The sequence below is a fragment of the Nesoenas mayeri genome (assembly GCF_963082525.1).
Source record: "Nesoenas mayeri genome assembly, chromosome: 6".
NCBI classification, from domain to species: Eukaryota; Metazoa; Chordata; class Aves; order Columbiformes; family Columbidae; genus Nesoenas; species Nesoenas mayeri.
This window is the reverse complement of record NC_137545.1, coordinates 34167611-34186562: the sequence shown is the minus strand read 5'-3', so window position 1 is coordinate 34186562 and position 18952 is coordinate 34167611. Positions and strand designations below refer to the sequence as shown.

General features: G+C 39.3%; 1 protein-coding gene across 1 annotated transcript in view; it reads left to right on the top strand.

Annotated features, from left to right (window-relative positions):
- SNX4 (sorting nexin 4) overlaps window positions 1–18124 on the top strand; it is a 33766-nt gene extending 15642 nt beyond the window's left edge. Inside the window, exons 6-14 of the mRNA XM_080347023.1 lie at window positions 178–233; window positions 4766–4838; window positions 6362–6423; window positions 7901–7966; window positions 12052–12141; window positions 13390–13489; window positions 14283–14428; window positions 15776–15890; window positions 16216–18124. Of these exons, the coding sequence (XP_080203149.1) occupies window positions 178–233; window positions 4766–4838; window positions 6362–6423; window positions 7901–7966; window positions 12052–12141; window positions 13390–13489; window positions 14283–14428; window positions 15776–15890; window positions 16216–16263 (756 nt within the window). The 3' untranslated portion in view covers window positions 16264–18124. The remainder of the gene's footprint in view (window positions 1–177; window positions 234–4765; window positions 4839–6361; window positions 6424–7900; window positions 7967–12051; window positions 12142–13389; window positions 13490–14282; window positions 14429–15775; window positions 15891–16215) is intronic.
- The last annotated feature ends 828 nt before the right edge of the window (window positions 18125–18952 follow it).

Below are 18952 nucleotides of genomic sequence, written 5' to 3'. Positions count from 1 at the left end.
CTTTTAATGAAAAAAATTCAGACATGCAAGGCAGCTATTTGTTCAATGCTTGAAGGATTAAATATGCCAGGGAGGCAGAACTTTTTTCTAATGGTGCTGCCAGAAGGCTGAGATTTTTTTTGTCACTGAAATTTAATTGCATTAAATTAACAAAATGTGTTTTCCCTTTTTTTTCAGGCAGATTCCAGATTAAAAGCTCTTAATGCAACATTCAGAGTGAAAAACCCAGACAAGTAAGATTCCACATCCTTCTTCCTGTGTTTTCCCTTTTTCACTTAAAACCGTAACTTCAGATGACGGAATATTCTATATCCTTAGAATAAGTTCAGAAAAGAAAAATTATCTTTCTGCACTTCAAATCTTAACAGAAACCCAATAAGGAGGTAGTGTGAAAAGATTTGATAAATCCTGTGCCTAGGAGTAGGAAACATTCAGAAAAATGCCGTAGCTTTGTGCAAAATGAGTCTTCCATTTTAGCTGGATTAAAAGGAAGGGTTACATGAAAACTGACTCTGAAGAACCACCTCTTAATATTTGTTTGTAAAGAAATCTTTGCAAGTGTGAACAGAGTACAGATATATAGGATGTCTTCCCAAAATCGACTAGTGTGCAATTCTGGATGATGCACCCTGATGTTGCAGTTCAGAGTTCTCTTCAATGTGCCACTCTTCACAGGTGCTTTTGGGAGCCTGGAGGTCAGTTCAGCTCTGTTGCAGTTTAAGAAGCTCTGGGACAGGCACTAGAGCAACTGGCTAGATCAAAAAAATGATCAGAGTTGTCAGGGTATGTAGCGGGACATTCATCACACTCTAGGTGATGTGAGAAGGGTAAAATTAGTTTCTACTTCTGTGATAGTTAGAAACAGTGTGCAGAAAGAGGATGAAGAGATGTTGCAGTTTGCCAACTATAAGCCATAGAGACCTGTATGAAATGCCCTTTGGGGTTCATCTGCTGTCCCACAGTGGCAATAGGAGATGCTGTTTAGGGAATGACCAGCCATATGCCTGAGTGCTTTCTTCTGCCTGCTCCCTTTGTACTTCTCCAGCCTCTATGGGTATTGTATTAAGGATGTGAGAGGGTACATACCTTTCTGTACCTCTTATCTGTGAATTGGTGCACTCCCTCTTTTTTATTGTTTTCTTTTGCAGCCTTCTGTGGCAGCAAGGAAGCTTTTAGCTGGGGTTTAATATAAGAGATAAGTCATCAATGATATCAAAAGACAGCAATTCTCTCAGTAGCTACAGGTGAAATTGGTCCCTTATTTGAATGCTTCATCCTCAGTCTTCATCTGTAGCTTGGACTTAAGCCTTTTCTGCTTTCACAGCAGGGAGACTTAGCCAGGAGCCTGCCTGTAGGCCTAGTTGGGCAAGACTGGTTAAGGCTGAGGTGAGGAATATACTGTTATCTTCTGAGTTAACTTAATGTTTTGGAAAGCAAACCTGTTGTGAGAAGTGGCTTGATAAAAAGCAGGAAAAGAGTTAATACAAGGAAAATGTGAGGAAGGGCTTTTAACCAAACCAGTCCCTGAGTATCTGTCTCTCAATAGAGATTTCACAGCACTGAAGAGATCTGGCACATGCTTTCTATTGTATTCTGCCACCTACATAGCTTCCAAATTGAACTTTTGGATACAAGCTGTTTAATAAATAACTGATGAGCATAACTTTTAATTCCTGGAGAGCATTTAGTATGGTGTGTGCAGCTCTAACAGGCAGAATAGTGCCCTGCTCTGCCCAGCATGCTTAATGCTTGAGATGCCTGGAATCTGACACTTTACCCCTCGGTTACCTTTGGTGCTTGCGTGACTGGCTTGTAAAGTGTGTTGAGCAAGCTCACCTTGCTGAAACCAGAGATGTGACCACTGTGGAGAGTGTAGGCTTTCAAGTTACTGGACCAGGAAGGGTTCAGGTGAAGAACAGCTGCAGCTCCCTGTCCAGATTGCCTTGCGGTGCTGTGAAGCTGCACCCATCAGCTTAGAGCAGCCTGAGGAGCTTTAAACAGCTGAAACGATGCTGCCAGTATTTCAATATAGACTGGAAACTAAACCTCCTCCTATGGGAAGCAATTAATGATGGAATTTTATATAGTGATAAAAACGTGATATTCTGATACTCAGAGGTAAATTTGTATCTACTGCAGCCCTGTCTTATTCAGCTTCATGGCACCCATCTTGTTGTTCTCCTTCTGTGCTATAATCAGACCAGTAGCTTTCTTCTTGGTGAAAAGTTTCTCTAGAAGACACTAAATCCTTTCCTAAGCCAGAACTTAAACAAAGAGTAACTTTGGTTTGTTTGTGTTTTTTGTTTTTGTTTATTTGTCTGGTAGGTTGTCAAGTGGCTTGTTGTTTAGTAAACTCTTCCTTTCTTGTAGTGTTGATACCTTCCTTCACAAAACAGGACACTGGTGCTGCCCTTCCTGGTGTAGGGAGGAGTTCTGCTGCGCAAAACGCACAAAGTAGATAACTGATACTGAAATACTGTCTCCTATAAATAACCTTTTCTTTGCTGTTACTGTAAAAGATATTTTTGAGAAGAAACCTAGTGATGTTCCTACAGAAATGTGACCTGATCAGTTCTTCATTTGTCTGAAGACAATTAAACAGCTCAATTAAATCTTTAGACTGGTAATGTCGCAGAATCAGTAAAACCAATGGAAAAGCACTGGGCTTGCTTCAGTTACTGAGTATCAAAACTGTCTCCTTTCACAATTTATTCATGATCCACTAGGAAATAAACAACCCTTGGTGTGCCTCACCAAACTCACTTTGAAATTACTTTAATTATGTAATTTCTATATGTGAGCAATGAGTAGGACTTAAGCAAATACTTGAGAAATAAACACCACTAGTTTCTTAAAGCCCCTTTTTTTCTGAAAGATTATATTTGTAAAATTTTGAATCTTCATGGAAGATCAGGCAAAAAATAGCATCACTTTGGTTTATGTTTTTCTGAGACAATAAAAAGACAGCTTGGTTCTGAAGTGGTGACTTTTTTTGTTAATTATTATAATTACTAAAATTATTAATTATTGTTATATGGAGGAGAAATTGGCACAGGAGATAATGTATTGCTGCTAGGGTCCAGGATGCTGGAAGTTCTCTTAGGTTCCTGACTCTTGCCTTTAGGGAGTATGGCATTCCTGGAAGTTTTCTTGCCACAAAACAGGATAAATAAAACTTTTCATTATGAATTTCTGGAGTGGAAAGAGGAGTCTTCCCAAGCTGAAGGCATGCTTTTTAATCTTTTGTTTTTAGTTCAATTATTTCAAATATCTTCACTGTGCATGTCTGCAGCTGTCCAACATGCAGCCCTAGTGCATATTTTATAAAGTGTAAACTGAAATGATTGCTCGCTAAACCCCACTGTGCAGCTCAATGACTGGTTTTATCCCATACACTTTCTCTACTGGCTTTTAAATCTTTTCATGTACTTTAACCCGGTGTGTGTCATAATCTTATAAAAGATGCTCCTTGGAGATCAAAAATATTAGAAATGGTAATAAAGCTCCTTCTTCCTGAATGTGAGGAGGAGAATATTTTAGGGGAAGACTTCCTGGCAGGGGAAGAAGAGGTGTTAAATGGAAAAACCCTGGAATTTCGTACTTGGTCACACAGAACAAGTGACCTGACACGTTTCAGTAAGACCTCTCAGGTAAAACTGTTCTGAAACACAAAGCCTGACTGTGTGCCTGCTGTGGGAGGGAGGGCTGAAGGTTTTAATGCTCAGACATCAACCTGGAAGGCTAATCTCATTCTCCCGTTCCTTAATTTGAGTTGTGTTCTTCTGTCTGTTTATTTTCAGATCATTGTTCAGTAATTTAGGTAAAGCTGTTTGTGGCTTCCCCTCTGGATGAAATACACATTCCTGTGCACCAAAGTAGGTCACCAGTCAGACTTGTGTGTAGCAGGGAGGGTTTGCGTGTACAGAAGAGGCTGTTGCAGTGGCTTAGTTGGTTACCTGTCACTAACAAAGCTGTGGCAACCGATCCAGTCTTGTCATGAGCACAAGCTAAATATATTGACTTAAACTACCACCAAGGCTTAACTAGGGTGGTGGATAAAAGGCCTCTTTCCTTCAGCAGTGGCAGGCCAGCAGCGTGTGTGTCCCTTGCAGAGGTGACTGGTGCTTCACTAAGCTGGAATAACTTGGTCGCTTTTAGCCTTGTGTGGCTCTTGTGCAGGTACAGGTCTCTCTAGGGTTTTGTGCGTAACTAGTTCCAGTTACTGTACGGCTTAGCCTTAGGGGAACTGTGGTAATTGTGAGTGATTCTGTGAACTTCTGAAAGGCTGTATTAAAAACTGGCTGGATGGCAGCTTGAAAGTGAAGTAGCTTTGTCAGGACAGAAATATTAATACATTTTTATTAAGAAATATGTATGCTTCAGCAGACTTTAGCTTTGTACTTATTTGAAGCTTTCCTATTCTTTCCTGTTGACTCACGCTTGCTTTTATAAATCCTATTTTTTAAAAAAGCTGATACCCAATACAATTATGTAATAATTTCAGTTAACTACTTGTAGTTCATACAAATGTATCTCTTAAATTGTTCTGAACTTCCATTTACACAAAAAATGTTATGCAAGTGTTGGGTTGTTCACTTTAGGGAAATTAAACTCTGCAGTCACTTTTTTAGGAGTCTTCAGATAATTCCACCTCAGCATAATTCATGCTGTGTCTCGCTGGCTGTGGCATTGTGGCTCTATCTGACGTTCTGTCACACTTGCTTTCATGATGCCTAATGATGTACTATCTGTTTCCTGCTCCCAGGAGATTTACTGAACTAAAACACTATAGCGATGAACTGCAGTCTGTCATATCACACCTTCTGCGAGTGAGAGCTGTAAGTATTTCCCATGTGTGTCGTGACAAACAGTATAATTCATTTCCGAGGCAGTATTTCTTGTTCAGTCAAGAGAACTGGTGTATCTACTCTAGAGTAAGGGCAGTTTTGCCTGAGGAGTCTGGCTCTGGAGCAGGAGGTGGCAAGGAGGAGGTGCTGATTTAGTACAGATTTGGGAAGGGGAAGAATTCCCAATGTTATTGTCAAGTTTGACAGTCATCAGAGGAACAAATATATACATGTTGCTAATCTGCCCGCTCCCCTGCTGGTCACATATTGGAGGGAGGTGTTTTAAAGTGAATCAAGATATCTGCTTCTCTCTACTCAGCAGACAAGTTGCTTTTGCTGCATGTCTGGGCTGGGAAGGGCCCCAAAACACTGTTTTCTGGTCAGACATATAATACTTAGTTTTCCACAGCTTGTAGTATGAATCGTGTGTGCTTCCCAGCACACTTTTTCTTTCTTTGGCTTGTTCTTTGCTCTGTAGTGAATAATGTTCTTTCTAACTACGAGAACAATTATGTCATGCATCAAGATATTCTATGGGTTGAGAATGGAAGTTGGTTTTTTTTTAAAAGCCACAAAAAGGAAATGGAAAATTACAATTCCAATAATGAGGAGCATGATCCTGCTTTTTAGTATGTTCTACAGGGATTTAATTTTTGATGGAAACTGTGCGGTGTAGAGGACAGTAACTGATTGCTGTGTTGAGCTGAAGTTCTTGAGAGGATTAATCACTGGTGGTGTACTGACAGTGACTTTTACTCAGGGCAATATGTGCATGAGATCTATTGGGCAATTTGTTTGTTTCCTTTTTAGTGCTTTGACAGACCAATAATGGTAACTCTTACCAAGCTTCAGTCTCATTCATTGGTATGTCACAGTTACAAGGGCATTATCTGGATTACAAGTCACTCTTCAGAGTGTACATGTGGTCCCTTCTTCTGAGGATGTTGCCAGTGTTGTAGCACTGACTGCAGCAGGCACTGACTCTCCAAACAGCTGAAATGACATATCTAGCTTGAGCAGTAAGTTCTGCAATGGATATAGCTTATTTCCTTTGTTTTACTGAGCTGGATGGAAAAATCAAGTCACTTGTTACAGTTTTGCTGAAGCTTTCCCTGCATTCTTGGTGTCAGGATGGACTTTTGTTTTGCTATCTTTGTGTTAAATAAGCAAGTGTGTATATAAATTTGGCATTATTTGGGTGAAGGAGAGTATGCCTTACATCTGGTTTTCAAAAACTGAAGGTAACTTGATTTGTGATCTTCATAGACGTATCCTGTACATGGGCACCTCCAAAGAGATATGTGAAATGTTACTTTTCAATATAGCATTGACTGTGACTTCAGTCTTCAAAGACTTAATGCTGTTGATTTTTCCTTCAGTAGTGGCTTAGATTAGATTTAGGCTTAACCTTGTTTATCTGTATAAAAACATTAAGGCTTTATCTTGAAGTTTGTATGTTTTTCACAAAGGAATTGCACTTAAAATTGATGACCAAAAATTGACTCTGTTTTTAGAGGGTAGCAGACCGGCTCTATGGTGTCTATAAAGTCCATGGCAACTATGGAAGAGTATTCAGGTAAGAGTTAATCCATTTTTTAAATATGTACATAGGAGAGATGTGTGTGTATAGAGTAGGGGATTTGTTGGTTATGTTGTTATGCTTTTGAAAAGTATATCTGAAACATTTAAATGCTTGCCTTGAAAAACTTCACGTTGCTGTTCAAATGAGTTTTCTGTGTTGGATACAGTGATCTCCAGATCTGCTGAGCTTAGTTTCAAGTGGAAGATTTTAGCTTTTTGGTTTGTGTTTCAGACCCTTGGGGCTTTTGGTTTTACATTGGCGTTCTGTATCTTTAGAGAGTAACTTGCTGCCTGTTTTCATGCAGTTGTCTCTGAAAAGCTTCTAGGTACTTTTAAGGATTAAAAATCAACAACTATATCTGTTATTTTTAAAGTGAATTTGCCAATGTTTTTTTGATTTATATGAGTGAATTGCGTGCTCCAGTTTTCCATCTCACTGGAGAATTAAAGAATCTAAACTTCTGGTTAAGGGAAACCTCTTGCTTCTACACACTGTTCAAGTGCTAAATTTAATTCTCAGGGTTAATGGATTGCAGATGTCTTTCTTGTTGGGGGTTTTAAAGTGAAATTAGGTGTAGTTCTGTAATAACACAAAGACAAACAAATGTCAACATCAGCAGAGTGGAATGTTTATGAAAAAGTGAAGGACGGGATAGATGCATTAGACATAAATTATGTGCAATATAAAGGGACTTACTCCTTTTTTTTTGTAAAAAGAGTGGTGGGTGTAATTCTGGTAACTAAGAAATCTCATAAGGTTTCACAAAGCTGAGAACACCATTAAAATTGCAGTGTACATACTTGATGGCCTGAACAAGGCTCTTGCTATCTTTATTGCAGCTCTGTTTCTGTCTCTATCTAAATGATCTCCCTAATGTGAATAGGTAGTTGCAGTAATGAGGGGATTGCAAGTTATTTTTTTAATGAATAAGAACTCAACAGCAATTTACTATGAAAATAGAAAATTACATACAGCAAAGAGTTTCAGGAGCAGTAAAATGCTTGCAAATGTCAAGTCTCACCTTCTGGTTTTTGGAATGAAAGGCTTCTATCTGATGTGTTGTAAGTCTGGAAAGCTTAGTTTCTTCTTGATGAGCATCTTAGGCCAAATTCTGGTTTAGAAAGTTCCCTCTTTTTCCTTAAGTGTTAGTATTGTGTTGGTTTTATGTGTGTGTTTGTTTTGTTTTAAAATTGAATTGTATCTATTTAAATGACTCTTTCTGCTCAAAACCAATCCCAAACTTCAGTATATTTGTGAGGATGAGTTTAGGTGGCAGGGACAATTGTGCTGAAAATCGCCTTGCCACATTGTCAGTGTTGCTGCTTAAGAAGAAGAAAAGAGGTTGGCTAAGCCAGGCTTTGAGGCAATTTCTATTCAGGTGTCACCTGGAAAGAAACTATATACAGGATGCAGCTTATTAACTTCCTTACCCTTCATGTGTGATGTTGTTTCTCATTTGTTTTTCCTACAGTGAGTGGAGTGCAATAGAAAAGGAGATGGGGGATGGTTTGCAGAGTGCTGGCCACCACATGGATGTGTAAGTACTGACTGAATATCTGATAGTTTGATGTAAGCCAGATGTAGAACTCTCCCTCTTTCCTCTCTTTTCCCTCAATCCCAAAGTACATAATGAGTAGAGTACCAGGAAAGTTGGGGGCGCGTTGTTTTTAGGTTTAGGGTGTTTCTGTGACTTAGATACAGGCACAATTTTAGCATCTATGTACTGTATTAAGTAGCTCAAAAGGTCTCCGGAGAACCGGAGGGATTTCTTTTTTTATTATTATTTTGAAATTGTAGAAGTGTTTGGAATTCTTCCAGTTTTTCTTCTAAGCTACTATGCCAGAAACTGGTGGAATACAACTTTAATGTACTGCAGACCTGATGAGATCCATTTGGTTTTGATAGCAGCATTTTGTACCATGCAGTAGATGGTAGATAGATTTGGACTTAATTACAGAAAGTTAAGAAATGTAATTAATCAGCACTGAAACGCTAATGTTAGAGTCTTGAAATAAATACTGACTGGATGTAATAAAGTAGAAAATCCTCCCTCCTTGCATCTTTAGAGTCAGTTGGCAGAGTATACAAAACAGAGCTTCAAAATAAGAGTCTAGCACTTCAGAGGGCTTGCAGAAGTGGTATTCTGGGTTTGTGCTTTCTGCTTTTCAGATAGTCATACATAGTAAGTGAAACAGTGTAACTTCTCATTGCTCTGATTCCGCTTCTGTAATCGCACAGTACACATAAAGTAACAACTCTGTCAAGAGATGGAAGCTGTTCACATCTTCATGCAGCATTCTTACTGATAAAGTGTAATTTCTGTTGAAGTTACCACTTTAGTTTACAGTGCAGATTTATGTACTGCTGCCTGCTTGTACTTGGTTTAATGCCTTGTCAACTGGAAGGGTATGAAGAGACATGCCAAACTCTGCCCTCATCTTCTTCAGAATAATTATGTTTTAATGACATCTGTAAGAATTTGAACCCCTGTGAATAATTTATTCACACTTGTGTGTTTTGGCTAACATGGTGGTTTGCACCCCAAAAAATGCTGTAATAGTTTTCAGACAGAGGGCTCTGGTGAGAATGAAGAAATGGAGAATGCGTTCTGCTTTCAGAAGAAAATTGAAGTGGAATACAATGATAAGCAACTACTACAGTATGCAGACATTAAATTACCAAACCATGGTATAATATAGAGGAGTTAAGGCAGCACAAGTAGGTTTTCAGTGGTTCAGATACACACTGAGATGTCAAACATGTAACCAGCTAAAAGAAGTAGGTCTTACTTCTCAGTCAGGGGGCTGAACCCCCTCTAGACACCTGAGATATTTAATGTTTCTGTCAGTGACACAGTCAGGGTTAAAGATCCAGAGCAATGACAGTGAGTTTCTGGGTAACCGTAATCACTGCATGGTGTCTGAGGTAGCTTTCCTCGTCTGTTGTCTCTTCTGCTCTGGCACTCGGTACAACAATCATCTCTTAGTGACGATCAAGCAAGAAGCAGCAGCGGTGAGATTCAGAAACTCGTTCAGTGACCCGTGCTGTCTCCCACCAGTAGGGATCATATCTGGGCTCACTTGAAAGTATAACTTACCAGCCCAGTTACCACTCCCATAACATTAGACGGGAGTTTATTGTGACAGAAAGCTATTTCACAAAGGTTGCCTAATATAGACGTGAAACTTCAAGGCTAATTTAATTATTCTCTATCTATTCCATATGCTGTGGTTATTACTAGATGTTTGTTTAAACTTTTGAGTTGTTGTTGTTGTTTAGTATGATCTAAAACTGCTTAGTATTTGGAGAAGGCATCCCAAAGCACCTCTGGGTGTGCATTGTATGACAGGATGAAGCTTGCTAAAGTAATAGAAAATGAGAGTATGCTGAGAAAGCTTGAGTGAATGGCTATAACTCTGTCATTTAAAAGATGAAAGAAAAATATACCAGACCCTTGACTTTTGTTCTTTGTGCTATTAATGAGTTGTCCTTTATCTCTATATTAACTAGGCTGTCATGACAGGTGGAAGCAGTCTAAACTAAAACAGGGGTTTAGTTGATGATTCCCATGAAGAGTGGAAACATATTGGGTACCTTCACTGCAGTGTTTCTCCTTAAGATTTTCCTTGGTTTGCCTCCCTGCTTAGGACAAACCAGTATTTAAACTTCAGCTTAGGCAGCCCAAAATACAGCTTGTCTTACTATGTTTTTCCTCAAATCAAACTTAAGTGTCATTATGAAAACCCTGTCTAGAAAAGGTGGGGTTTTGTTTGGTGGGTTTTTTGTTTGTTTTTTGGAGAGTTGTTCTGCCACAGATGAGCTCTAGCACTGCTCTAAACTTAGAACTTACTTGAAACTGAAATGTCCCATCTGCTGCTTTGAGAAATCTAACCACTATACTAAAATTAATGCACTTAAGAACTTAAAAATAGAGAGGGTAAGCCACTTATGACCTGTGTGGCTGCAGGATTTTTTCAGACCAAGTATATTTTTCAACAGTTTGTACTTCTTCTTTACTTTATTAATGTGAATTTGCATTCTGCCTGTTGTTTTATCTCTACCTAAACTGATCTGCTGTTGCTGGTCACTTCATCTGTTATGCTTATTTATCACCAGTAGCCTTAGGTAGGGCTTTTCCTGGGTGTGCCATGTCTTTGATTTTTGCAGAGATTCAAAACAACTCATCTTGCTTCCAAACTTAAATTCATACTTGAAGAGATGGGCATGTCTACAACTCTTCCTCAGGCTTCACATTCTTCCAGTTACTCTGGAAGTAGCCACTCGCTCTTTGAAGAGCCATAGTCTGCACACCATCCTGAGCAGCCCTGAGGGTGGTAATAACAACTTTCAGGAGCATCTCCCTTAGATGCCCAGGAGTCTGTGATATTGTTGTTCCTTTTAGAGCTAGCAAGAGGGATTTCTTGTTCTATCCCAGGTCATATTACCAGTTCCCTTTCAGCTTGAGACTCTGCTCTCTTCTTCTGTAGAGCCAGTTACTGGAGAGGCACAGGAGGAAAGGGAGAAATTCAGACTTTGCAAAATCTTTCAAGCCAAGAGATGTTGTAATGAACATTTGAGTTACAGTGTGGTGGTCACCAGACAAGCATGGGCATGTGCTCTCTTCAGAGTGCCTGCAACTCTGCAGGGGATTGCCACATACTTGAGAATCCAGGCTGAGCTGGCAGAATAGATGGAGTTTGTCATGGGATCTCATTGATTCTCTTTTATCGCTGGTGGCACGTGCCCTGTATTGCCAGTTAAAGTGGCCTGTTCTATTTCTGTCACTGTGCCAAGTGAGATGTGCTGTTCCCTCTTAGCTGTAGGCCTGTGTCTGCAATTGTGTCCGAGCACAGTCATCTCAGTTAGTGAGTCCCTATTAAATACTGTCCAATAAGCCATATTAACTAGAAAAAGGAAGTGTTTTTTTCCATTTTTAGGAGACATCAGCTTAAGTGACGAAACTCTTACTGAATGCAAGAGCTGCAGAGTTGTTCCAAGCCCTTGTACTTCAGATTTCTCCCTAAAAGGCAGGTTTAAACTTCTTGTTGCTCTGAATTGATATGCCTGACTTACATAGCAGACAAAGCAATGCACTATCAAGGAGCTGAAGGACTCAATGTTGTGGTGTTCAGAGCACCACTGTGAGTTCTGTTGTACTCAGGCTGAATAATGAGCAGTGGAAGCAGCCTTTTAAATACTGCCTCTTTGCTTTTCAGAAGGTACAATGCTTGTGTTCCTGTGCCTTAATGCTTTAGGCCTTGCAGGGTTTCTTCTGCACTATGTCTCTTCTGTCTTGGTGCTGCCTATTGACAGTTCACTGAAGAAATGGAATAAATTGTTTTCCTTTCCTTTAATAAAAACTGTCTCGTCTTCAGCAGGAAACTTATGGTAGATCTTGTTGTAGTCAGAAGATTTGATGTAGTAACAACCAAAGAAACAGAAGTGTTTATATAGCTGATTCAGAGTTAAATTAAAAACAAAGGAAAAACTGCTTTTGGAAGTGCCTTTCACTGCTTTACTTTGTGACTGGTGTTTCAGGTGTCTTCCTTTCCTGCTGTATGCTTAGTCCTTAAAAGGTTAACTTAAGGGGCTTTGTATTTAACCGTTGCTGTTTTTCACCAGATATGCAGCTTCTATTGATGACATACTGGAAGAAGAGGAACATTATGCAGATCAGCTGAAAGAATATCTCTTCTATGCAGAGGCACTACGGTATGTATAGAAGTGTATAGCTCAAATGGAAGCTGTACTCCTTTTCTCTGTACATTGGGTTGATACAGAATTTCATTTGGTATCCTCTTCTGTTCTCTGAGAAGCGGGAATGTCAGTGTTGTAGAATCAGAATCTGCATTTTCTCACCGCTTGCTTGTGTGTGTTTGCCATGTGGGTGGCAATAAAAATTAGAACTGAGCTGATCAGCAGTGAAGCAACAGAAATGTGAAGTGTGTATACTATGAAAGGTAATGCTGTTTATTCCCCTGATTACACTATTTCTTTGGCTTCTGCAAAATAGTGCCCCAATGTACTGAAAGCTTCAGCTTTCATATGAGATAGGCCAAACAGAGCTGTCACAGCCCTTACAAATTCCAGCAAGTTTCAAAGTGCCTTGTACAACTTTCATCTGCTGTACGGTGTTGTGCATCTAACTACTGAGGGTTTTAAAATTTTTTTTATAACGTTAGCCTTCATAGGGCAGTCCTTATAAGTGTGGATACAAAAGCAAATTGCTTTATGCTGTAAGATTGTACCTGAAGCTGTTGTACTGTCCATGGGCTGGCTCTGAACCTCTTGGAGAGGTTCAGTAGTGCAGCAGAGAATTGGGTTGGCGAGTGTGATGGCTGCTGTGTGGGAACCCGGAGCATGAGTAGCCTCTCCTGGGAGACAAATGTGCATCCGGCAGCAGAGTACGGATGTAGCATCCTCAGCCCACACAGGACTGGGACTTACTGCAGGTGGTCAGAGGGAATGTTCCTCTTTTTCCAGATGAAAGGCACTGTATGAATCTAGGAGCACAGTTTCTTGTTTCATTGTTTAAAAAAATGTGAATAATTTTATGATTGCTGCATTGCTGCTGTGATGAGTACCATCTTTAGGTACCTTTTGTCATAGCTATCATTTTTCTGTAATATTTTTAATAGAACTATTTTATGGTGGTGGTGTTAAGTAGATGGTGGGACTGGTATTACTGAGAGTGTCTGGGAATGAGTCTATAAAGAGCAGCAGAAGAGCAGAGTGCTGCTGTACTAAGAACTTTCTTTATACTTTGATCCAAGCTTGCTTAACTACAGCATTTGCAGTTATGTGTTTTGTGATAAGGCTGTTGAATTCAAGCTAGATAAATAACTGAATGTGCTGCCTGCCAAAGAAAAAAAAGCACGGTGTCATTTGTAAAGCTTAAATGGAGGGAAGCGTAGCAAAACAAAGTATTACATGACAGGTCTTTCATTGCTTACTTTTCAGGGCAGTTTGCAGGAAACATGAACTAATGCAATATGACTTGGAAATGGCTGCACAGGACCTGACATCTAAGAAACAGCAGTGTGAGGAGCTGGCAACAGGAGTGAGTCTTTCCACTTTCTTTTCCAAGATGCCTTTTCAAAATTATTTTTTATTTAAGCCAGCTTACTTAGAATGACATTTAAGTGGCACTGACATGCTGGCTGCTGCTTATGAGAAGCAGTATCATATGAGCTGTAGGCATCTGAGGTTTAAAGTAACTTGGTTCTTTGTGACACAAGCTGTTTGTACTAAATTTATTTTATTGAATACTGAGCAAGTAAAGGGTTGCAGGAAATACGACCTGAGCAGTATAATACAAACAACTCTATCCTAAAAATGAAAATTCTGATAGGCTTCCACTCCCTTTTCAAAGGTGGATGTTATTGATATGTGGGTAATCCCTTTTATAGGGACGATAACGTTACTTAAAAATTTATCTTAAAGTGGTAACTTCAAAAAAGTTTAGAAGTCTTAATATTGCTGTTGGATCTGTTGATGCTCTATATGCAGCTACTTTCTTTTTAACACAGAACACAAGACGTGGGTTCTTTCCTACTTGAGCAAGAAAATTGCTCTGAAAGGTTATCTGTGTCAGTGGAATGGCTCGCTTATGGTCTAATCCACAGACCAGTCTGAAGAGTTTGAATGTGAAATTACTTCCTCTCTACTTTGCTCAGTATAATGTGAGCTACTGTACCTCTATAGTTGCTTATCAATGGGACATTTATGAAATGGAAGTTAAAGCCAAAAATCAGCTGAATAATAAGAATAAGCCCAAACATTGGCAAAAATAACATAATGACTTGTGGCTATGCTCAAGAATCCCAAACCTGGAGTGTCTTTGCTTTTTGTAGACTGTGAGAACATTCTCGCTGAAAGGGATGACCAGCAAGCTCTTCGGGCAGGAAACCCCAGAGCAGAGGGAAGCCAAGATAAAGGTTCTGGAAGAGCAGATACAGGAAGGAGAGGAACAACTTAAGTCTAAAAATCTGGAGGGCAGGTAAATGGGCTTGACTTTTTCAAAGAAAACACAGGGCTTGTCTTAGCAAAGTCTTTGACTGGATGCTCTTGAAGGTGTTTGCATTTTATAAGTGTTTTTAATATATTCTTGGTGTTTATGAGCTGTCTATAAAAGCTCCTGTCAGCTGCAAGCTGTGAAATAAAGTGCAGTACATGCAGTTAGCTTCTGGTCTGAGTGCATGGCTTATGTAAAACCTGATGACTTTCCCAGTGACTGAGCCCACTCTAATGGCTGACTTGCTTGCTTTTATGTTCAGCTAGTAATATGTTTAGCAGGTGGCCTTGTAGGTCTGCAGCTGAATAGCGTAAGACTCAAATGCTGATTCAATTCAAATACAGTATTTAGTTTGGTTTATGTGTATGGGTCTTGAGCTCATATTCTGCAGCTTCTCATATGGGGGACAACTAACTCCTGTTCGAAAGATGTTAGAAGTTCTGGTGAATTGTGTTTGAGTAACTGCTTCTCGGTGCCCTAATTTTCTTCAGGAAGCCAAATGTGAAAAATAGGAACTAACATTCCTAAAGCCATGTGATGGTGTCAGAACATGTTCATCATATAACACAAGGGTTAAATGTGGTATCTCCTAATATTTTGGGATTAGAGCTGGAAAGATAAGACTAGTTCATGAATAGTTCAAAACAACAAAACGCTCAGTAAATGCAGTTTCTTAATCATTTTGACAGAAGTACTGGTGGAGATCTGTTTTTGTAGCTCTGGAAGCAATTTTCAAGTGAATACTTGCCTTGTATGTATAGTCCAGCACAAATGAAAGCTATGAATTACAGAAATCCACCTCTGTTTTAGTTAAGGAGACCTGGAGGCACATCAAGCAAACCAACACAATTAATTCTGCAAGTGAATTGTTCAAGTCAAATTTGCATTGTAAATGTTTGTACTTGAGTGTCTCAAATGCTGATGACAAGCAAGTTTTCAGGTTGAAAAGACCAAGATTCTGACTTGACAATTGACAAAGAAATGTGCAGTGTTGTGTGCTGAATGTCAGCATAAAGATCTTAGTTACCCAAACAGCATCTAAGGAGAAAAGTGTATTCTAAATTATGCTGGTTCTAGGGCAGTGATGCTTACTGGAAGAAAATCCCCAGAAAAAAGAACCAAACACATGTAAAACTTACTCTCTAGATTACAAACCTAAAGAAGATGTCAATTATAAAATGAGGACAATGTGGGATGCATAATAACTACAGAACTTGGTTTACTGACTGAAAGATGGAGTGCTTCGTCACACATGGCTTCTCCGCTGAGGGTTCAGAGGAAGGATGGAAAATGTAAACCAGTTACTAACAGAAATATTGCTTTTAATTCCAGAGACTTTGTGAAAAGTGCCTGGGCTGACATTGAACGGTTTAAAGAACAAAAGAATCATGATTTGAAGGAGGCGCTTATAAACTATGCTGTTATGCAGATTAGCATGTGCAAAAAGGTATGTTTGTGAACGGCCAGGCAAGTGTATATATCGTATCAGCGGGGGATCAGATGCAAACCCTCAATAACTAGGAACACTGCGGTCACAGAAGGTTGGAAGTCACTAGCGTGAAACCTCTCACGTATTCTGTCCCACTCTAACTCAGTCCTGTGTTAATGTTGATATATTATAGGCAGTGTGGTCCAATTCCACTGTGGTCTCTGACTTATTCTTGTGGAACATATTCTGTGTGACTTTTTTGCAGAGTATTCTGTGAAAGAAGGTCTGTTGATGAGGTTTGCAAAGTATATTTCCTCCTATTGATTTTTAACTTTTTTTAAAGGGAATTCAAGTTTGGACAAACGCAAAGGAATGCTTCAGCAAGATGTGATTATCTGGAAACGAATTCCTCCTCCAAGTGCCAGAGAACGGAAGCACAAATGTATTAACACCAATGTTAAGTTGCTACATGACTTACATATAAATCATCAAATAAATGAGTGAATAGTTTTTCTTTCTGCTGATTGTAATTGTTAATAAAGGACAAAAAGGACATGTCATTAAATGTTAAGCCCTGACTGCCACTTCTGTGGCATATTTTATATGTGGTAGCAAAGAATTCAGGGGTAAAAGAGTTACTGAAAACTACAACTCTGTATTGGGGCAAAGGTACAGGGAAAGTTATCCCAGAAAGTATGAACCAAACTGTTCTGAGACTTGTGAAACGCTGTGCTCTGTAATGTGTAGATCACTTCCAGATGCCCTTCTTTTCAGCCCTTGCTGTTTAGAATTTGTAATGCTAAAGGGTGCTTTGTTTTTTTAATGGGACACATGGTTGTATTCTTGAGGTCTACACTGTAAGAGGGCAAAAAATGAAATATTGTAACACCTAGGGTTCATATTTAAATGCCTTTGCATGTCCATAGAGAAATGTGCTTCTACCGAGTTCAGGTTAAGCAGTCTCAAGCTCCTGAGATGTTTGAAACTCTCTACAGTAGAGGTGTTGTATGATGGTTTGATACGATATTCTGCATTTACTGGTTCTCACTTCAGTTTTGATATGGGCATTGATTTCTTATCAAACTTCTTCCTGCAAGTAAAGGAGACTGGTGATCCAGCTGAGCAGCAAAACCAAAGTCAAAGCTGGTAAGAAGCAGATGCAACTTCTGTTTGGTTGTTTGGAACCTGTTTACACTAGATGTGAATCTGGCCTGTGGTACCTCCTCTTGTAATTGAAGTGGTTTGGTTCTTAAAAGAATAGTTATCAATGAAGATGCTGAAAAAAAGCCCAAACACCTGGTGCAACTTCTGTCATACTTAAAAGCAGTGATGTGCAGAATCCACAATGAACTGAGGTGTCTGGCTCTTGTAATGATGTTTCAGTGTGTGTATGTGTGTGCGTGTATATATATACACACACCAATATAACATGATTTGCAGTTACAGGTACTTGCATTAAATATTTCCAGTTATGAAAAACACCACTGTCTAATAATGGGCTTTTTCTACGTACTTAAAAGTTTCTGAAAGTCTTGTGGAATTTGTCAGACTTGATTGCTAGTCCTAGAGGAAGCTTTGTAATATTCTCTTAAAGTGTATTTAATTATTCTGGATTGTAACACTACTCAGATTTTGATTTTTAAGAGATACTCCAGGAAGTCCTTGAAAGTTCTTTTGATAAATAATCAACAATTTTGTTACTGGTATGCCCCATGTTACTTTTGTCTCTGCAGCATTTCTTTTCTATAAAACCATTGTAAAGAATTCATAGGCCTGGTGTACACTACAGCTTAAAACTCTGAAGTTAAATGCTGGTTGCTCTGATAATGTATGTTACTTTGTTCAAACTGTGTGACAGTGACTCTCCTGGCTGAGATGACGTTGGGCAGACAGACGTTTCTCCATATGAGATTTACAAGAAGTGCTGTTCTGTTCAGAGGTTGTGGTATCCAGTTCTAATACAGGCCGAAGGACTCTTATATTCCAAACCAAGAAGTTGCACACTTGATGTATTCAGCAAACCTTCTAAAGGAGTGGTGCCTTAATACAATACCGTGAGGCGCTCAGAGTAGGTATTTTTCATGCACTTTGATTTTTGGTAGATCTTTCTGGTGCCTCTTTCCACATTTCACTTGCTGTACAGCTTATTAAATGTATTAGTATGCCTTTTTCCTTGCTAGTTGTACTAAATTTAAGAAGGGAACAAAACAGTTCTTGTAAGTTTTGTGCCAAAAAAGCTAAATAAAATTGCTCTTTGATATCTTTGTTATGTTGGGGTCTTTTTGTAAAAGTGTTCCCTTCCCAATTATGACAACAGCTGTTCAATTTCTTGAAATTGGTTCTTGTCCATCTTGGCTCTCAAATGGCCTCCAAACTGGGGTTTAAAATTCAAGTAAATTGCCCACAACCAGCTTATTTGCCTCTTAGGTGAAGAACAGTGTGTTAAGGCCAAACTCAATGCTTGTTACAAACCAGCTTTGATCCCTGCTTTGTTTTTGCCCAAACAGAACTGGCTGGCTGAATTTCACGTGTCTTCATCTAGGTGAGAGAAGATGCGTTTGAAAAGGTTTTGTGTTGCTTGACAGAAAAGAGGTGAAAGGTGGGTTCAGGATAATTTGCAATAAGATTATTTCTTCTGCTATTTGCAGAAAAGCATTGCATGTCATCTGTGTACTTGTGGATTTTAAGAAACGGAGAAGGTTTCTCCCCCTGTTTTAGCTTTTTATCTTTTTAAGGGGAAATCATCTAGTTAATGGCTGTTTCCTTGTGGTTAATGGAGTCCAGATGATAAAAGCACACTTGTGAACCGTGCATTTCTCCAGCTACGGTGCAGATTTAACTTCTATAACTCAGCCTGCTTTGCCTCAATGTGCTGCCTTCAGTTACCTAGTAAACATCAAAAATTGATGGAAGGCCTTGAGAATAATAGCAAGTGGGCAGACTGTTTTGACTTGACAAAATGCATCTATGTGCAAGAGTTTACCTACATGGATGATGAGATCTGTTGATGGAGCTGTCACATCTGCCTCAGGCAGCTTTGCTGGGTGGATCATCACTGTTTATGGTGTCCCCGACCTTCC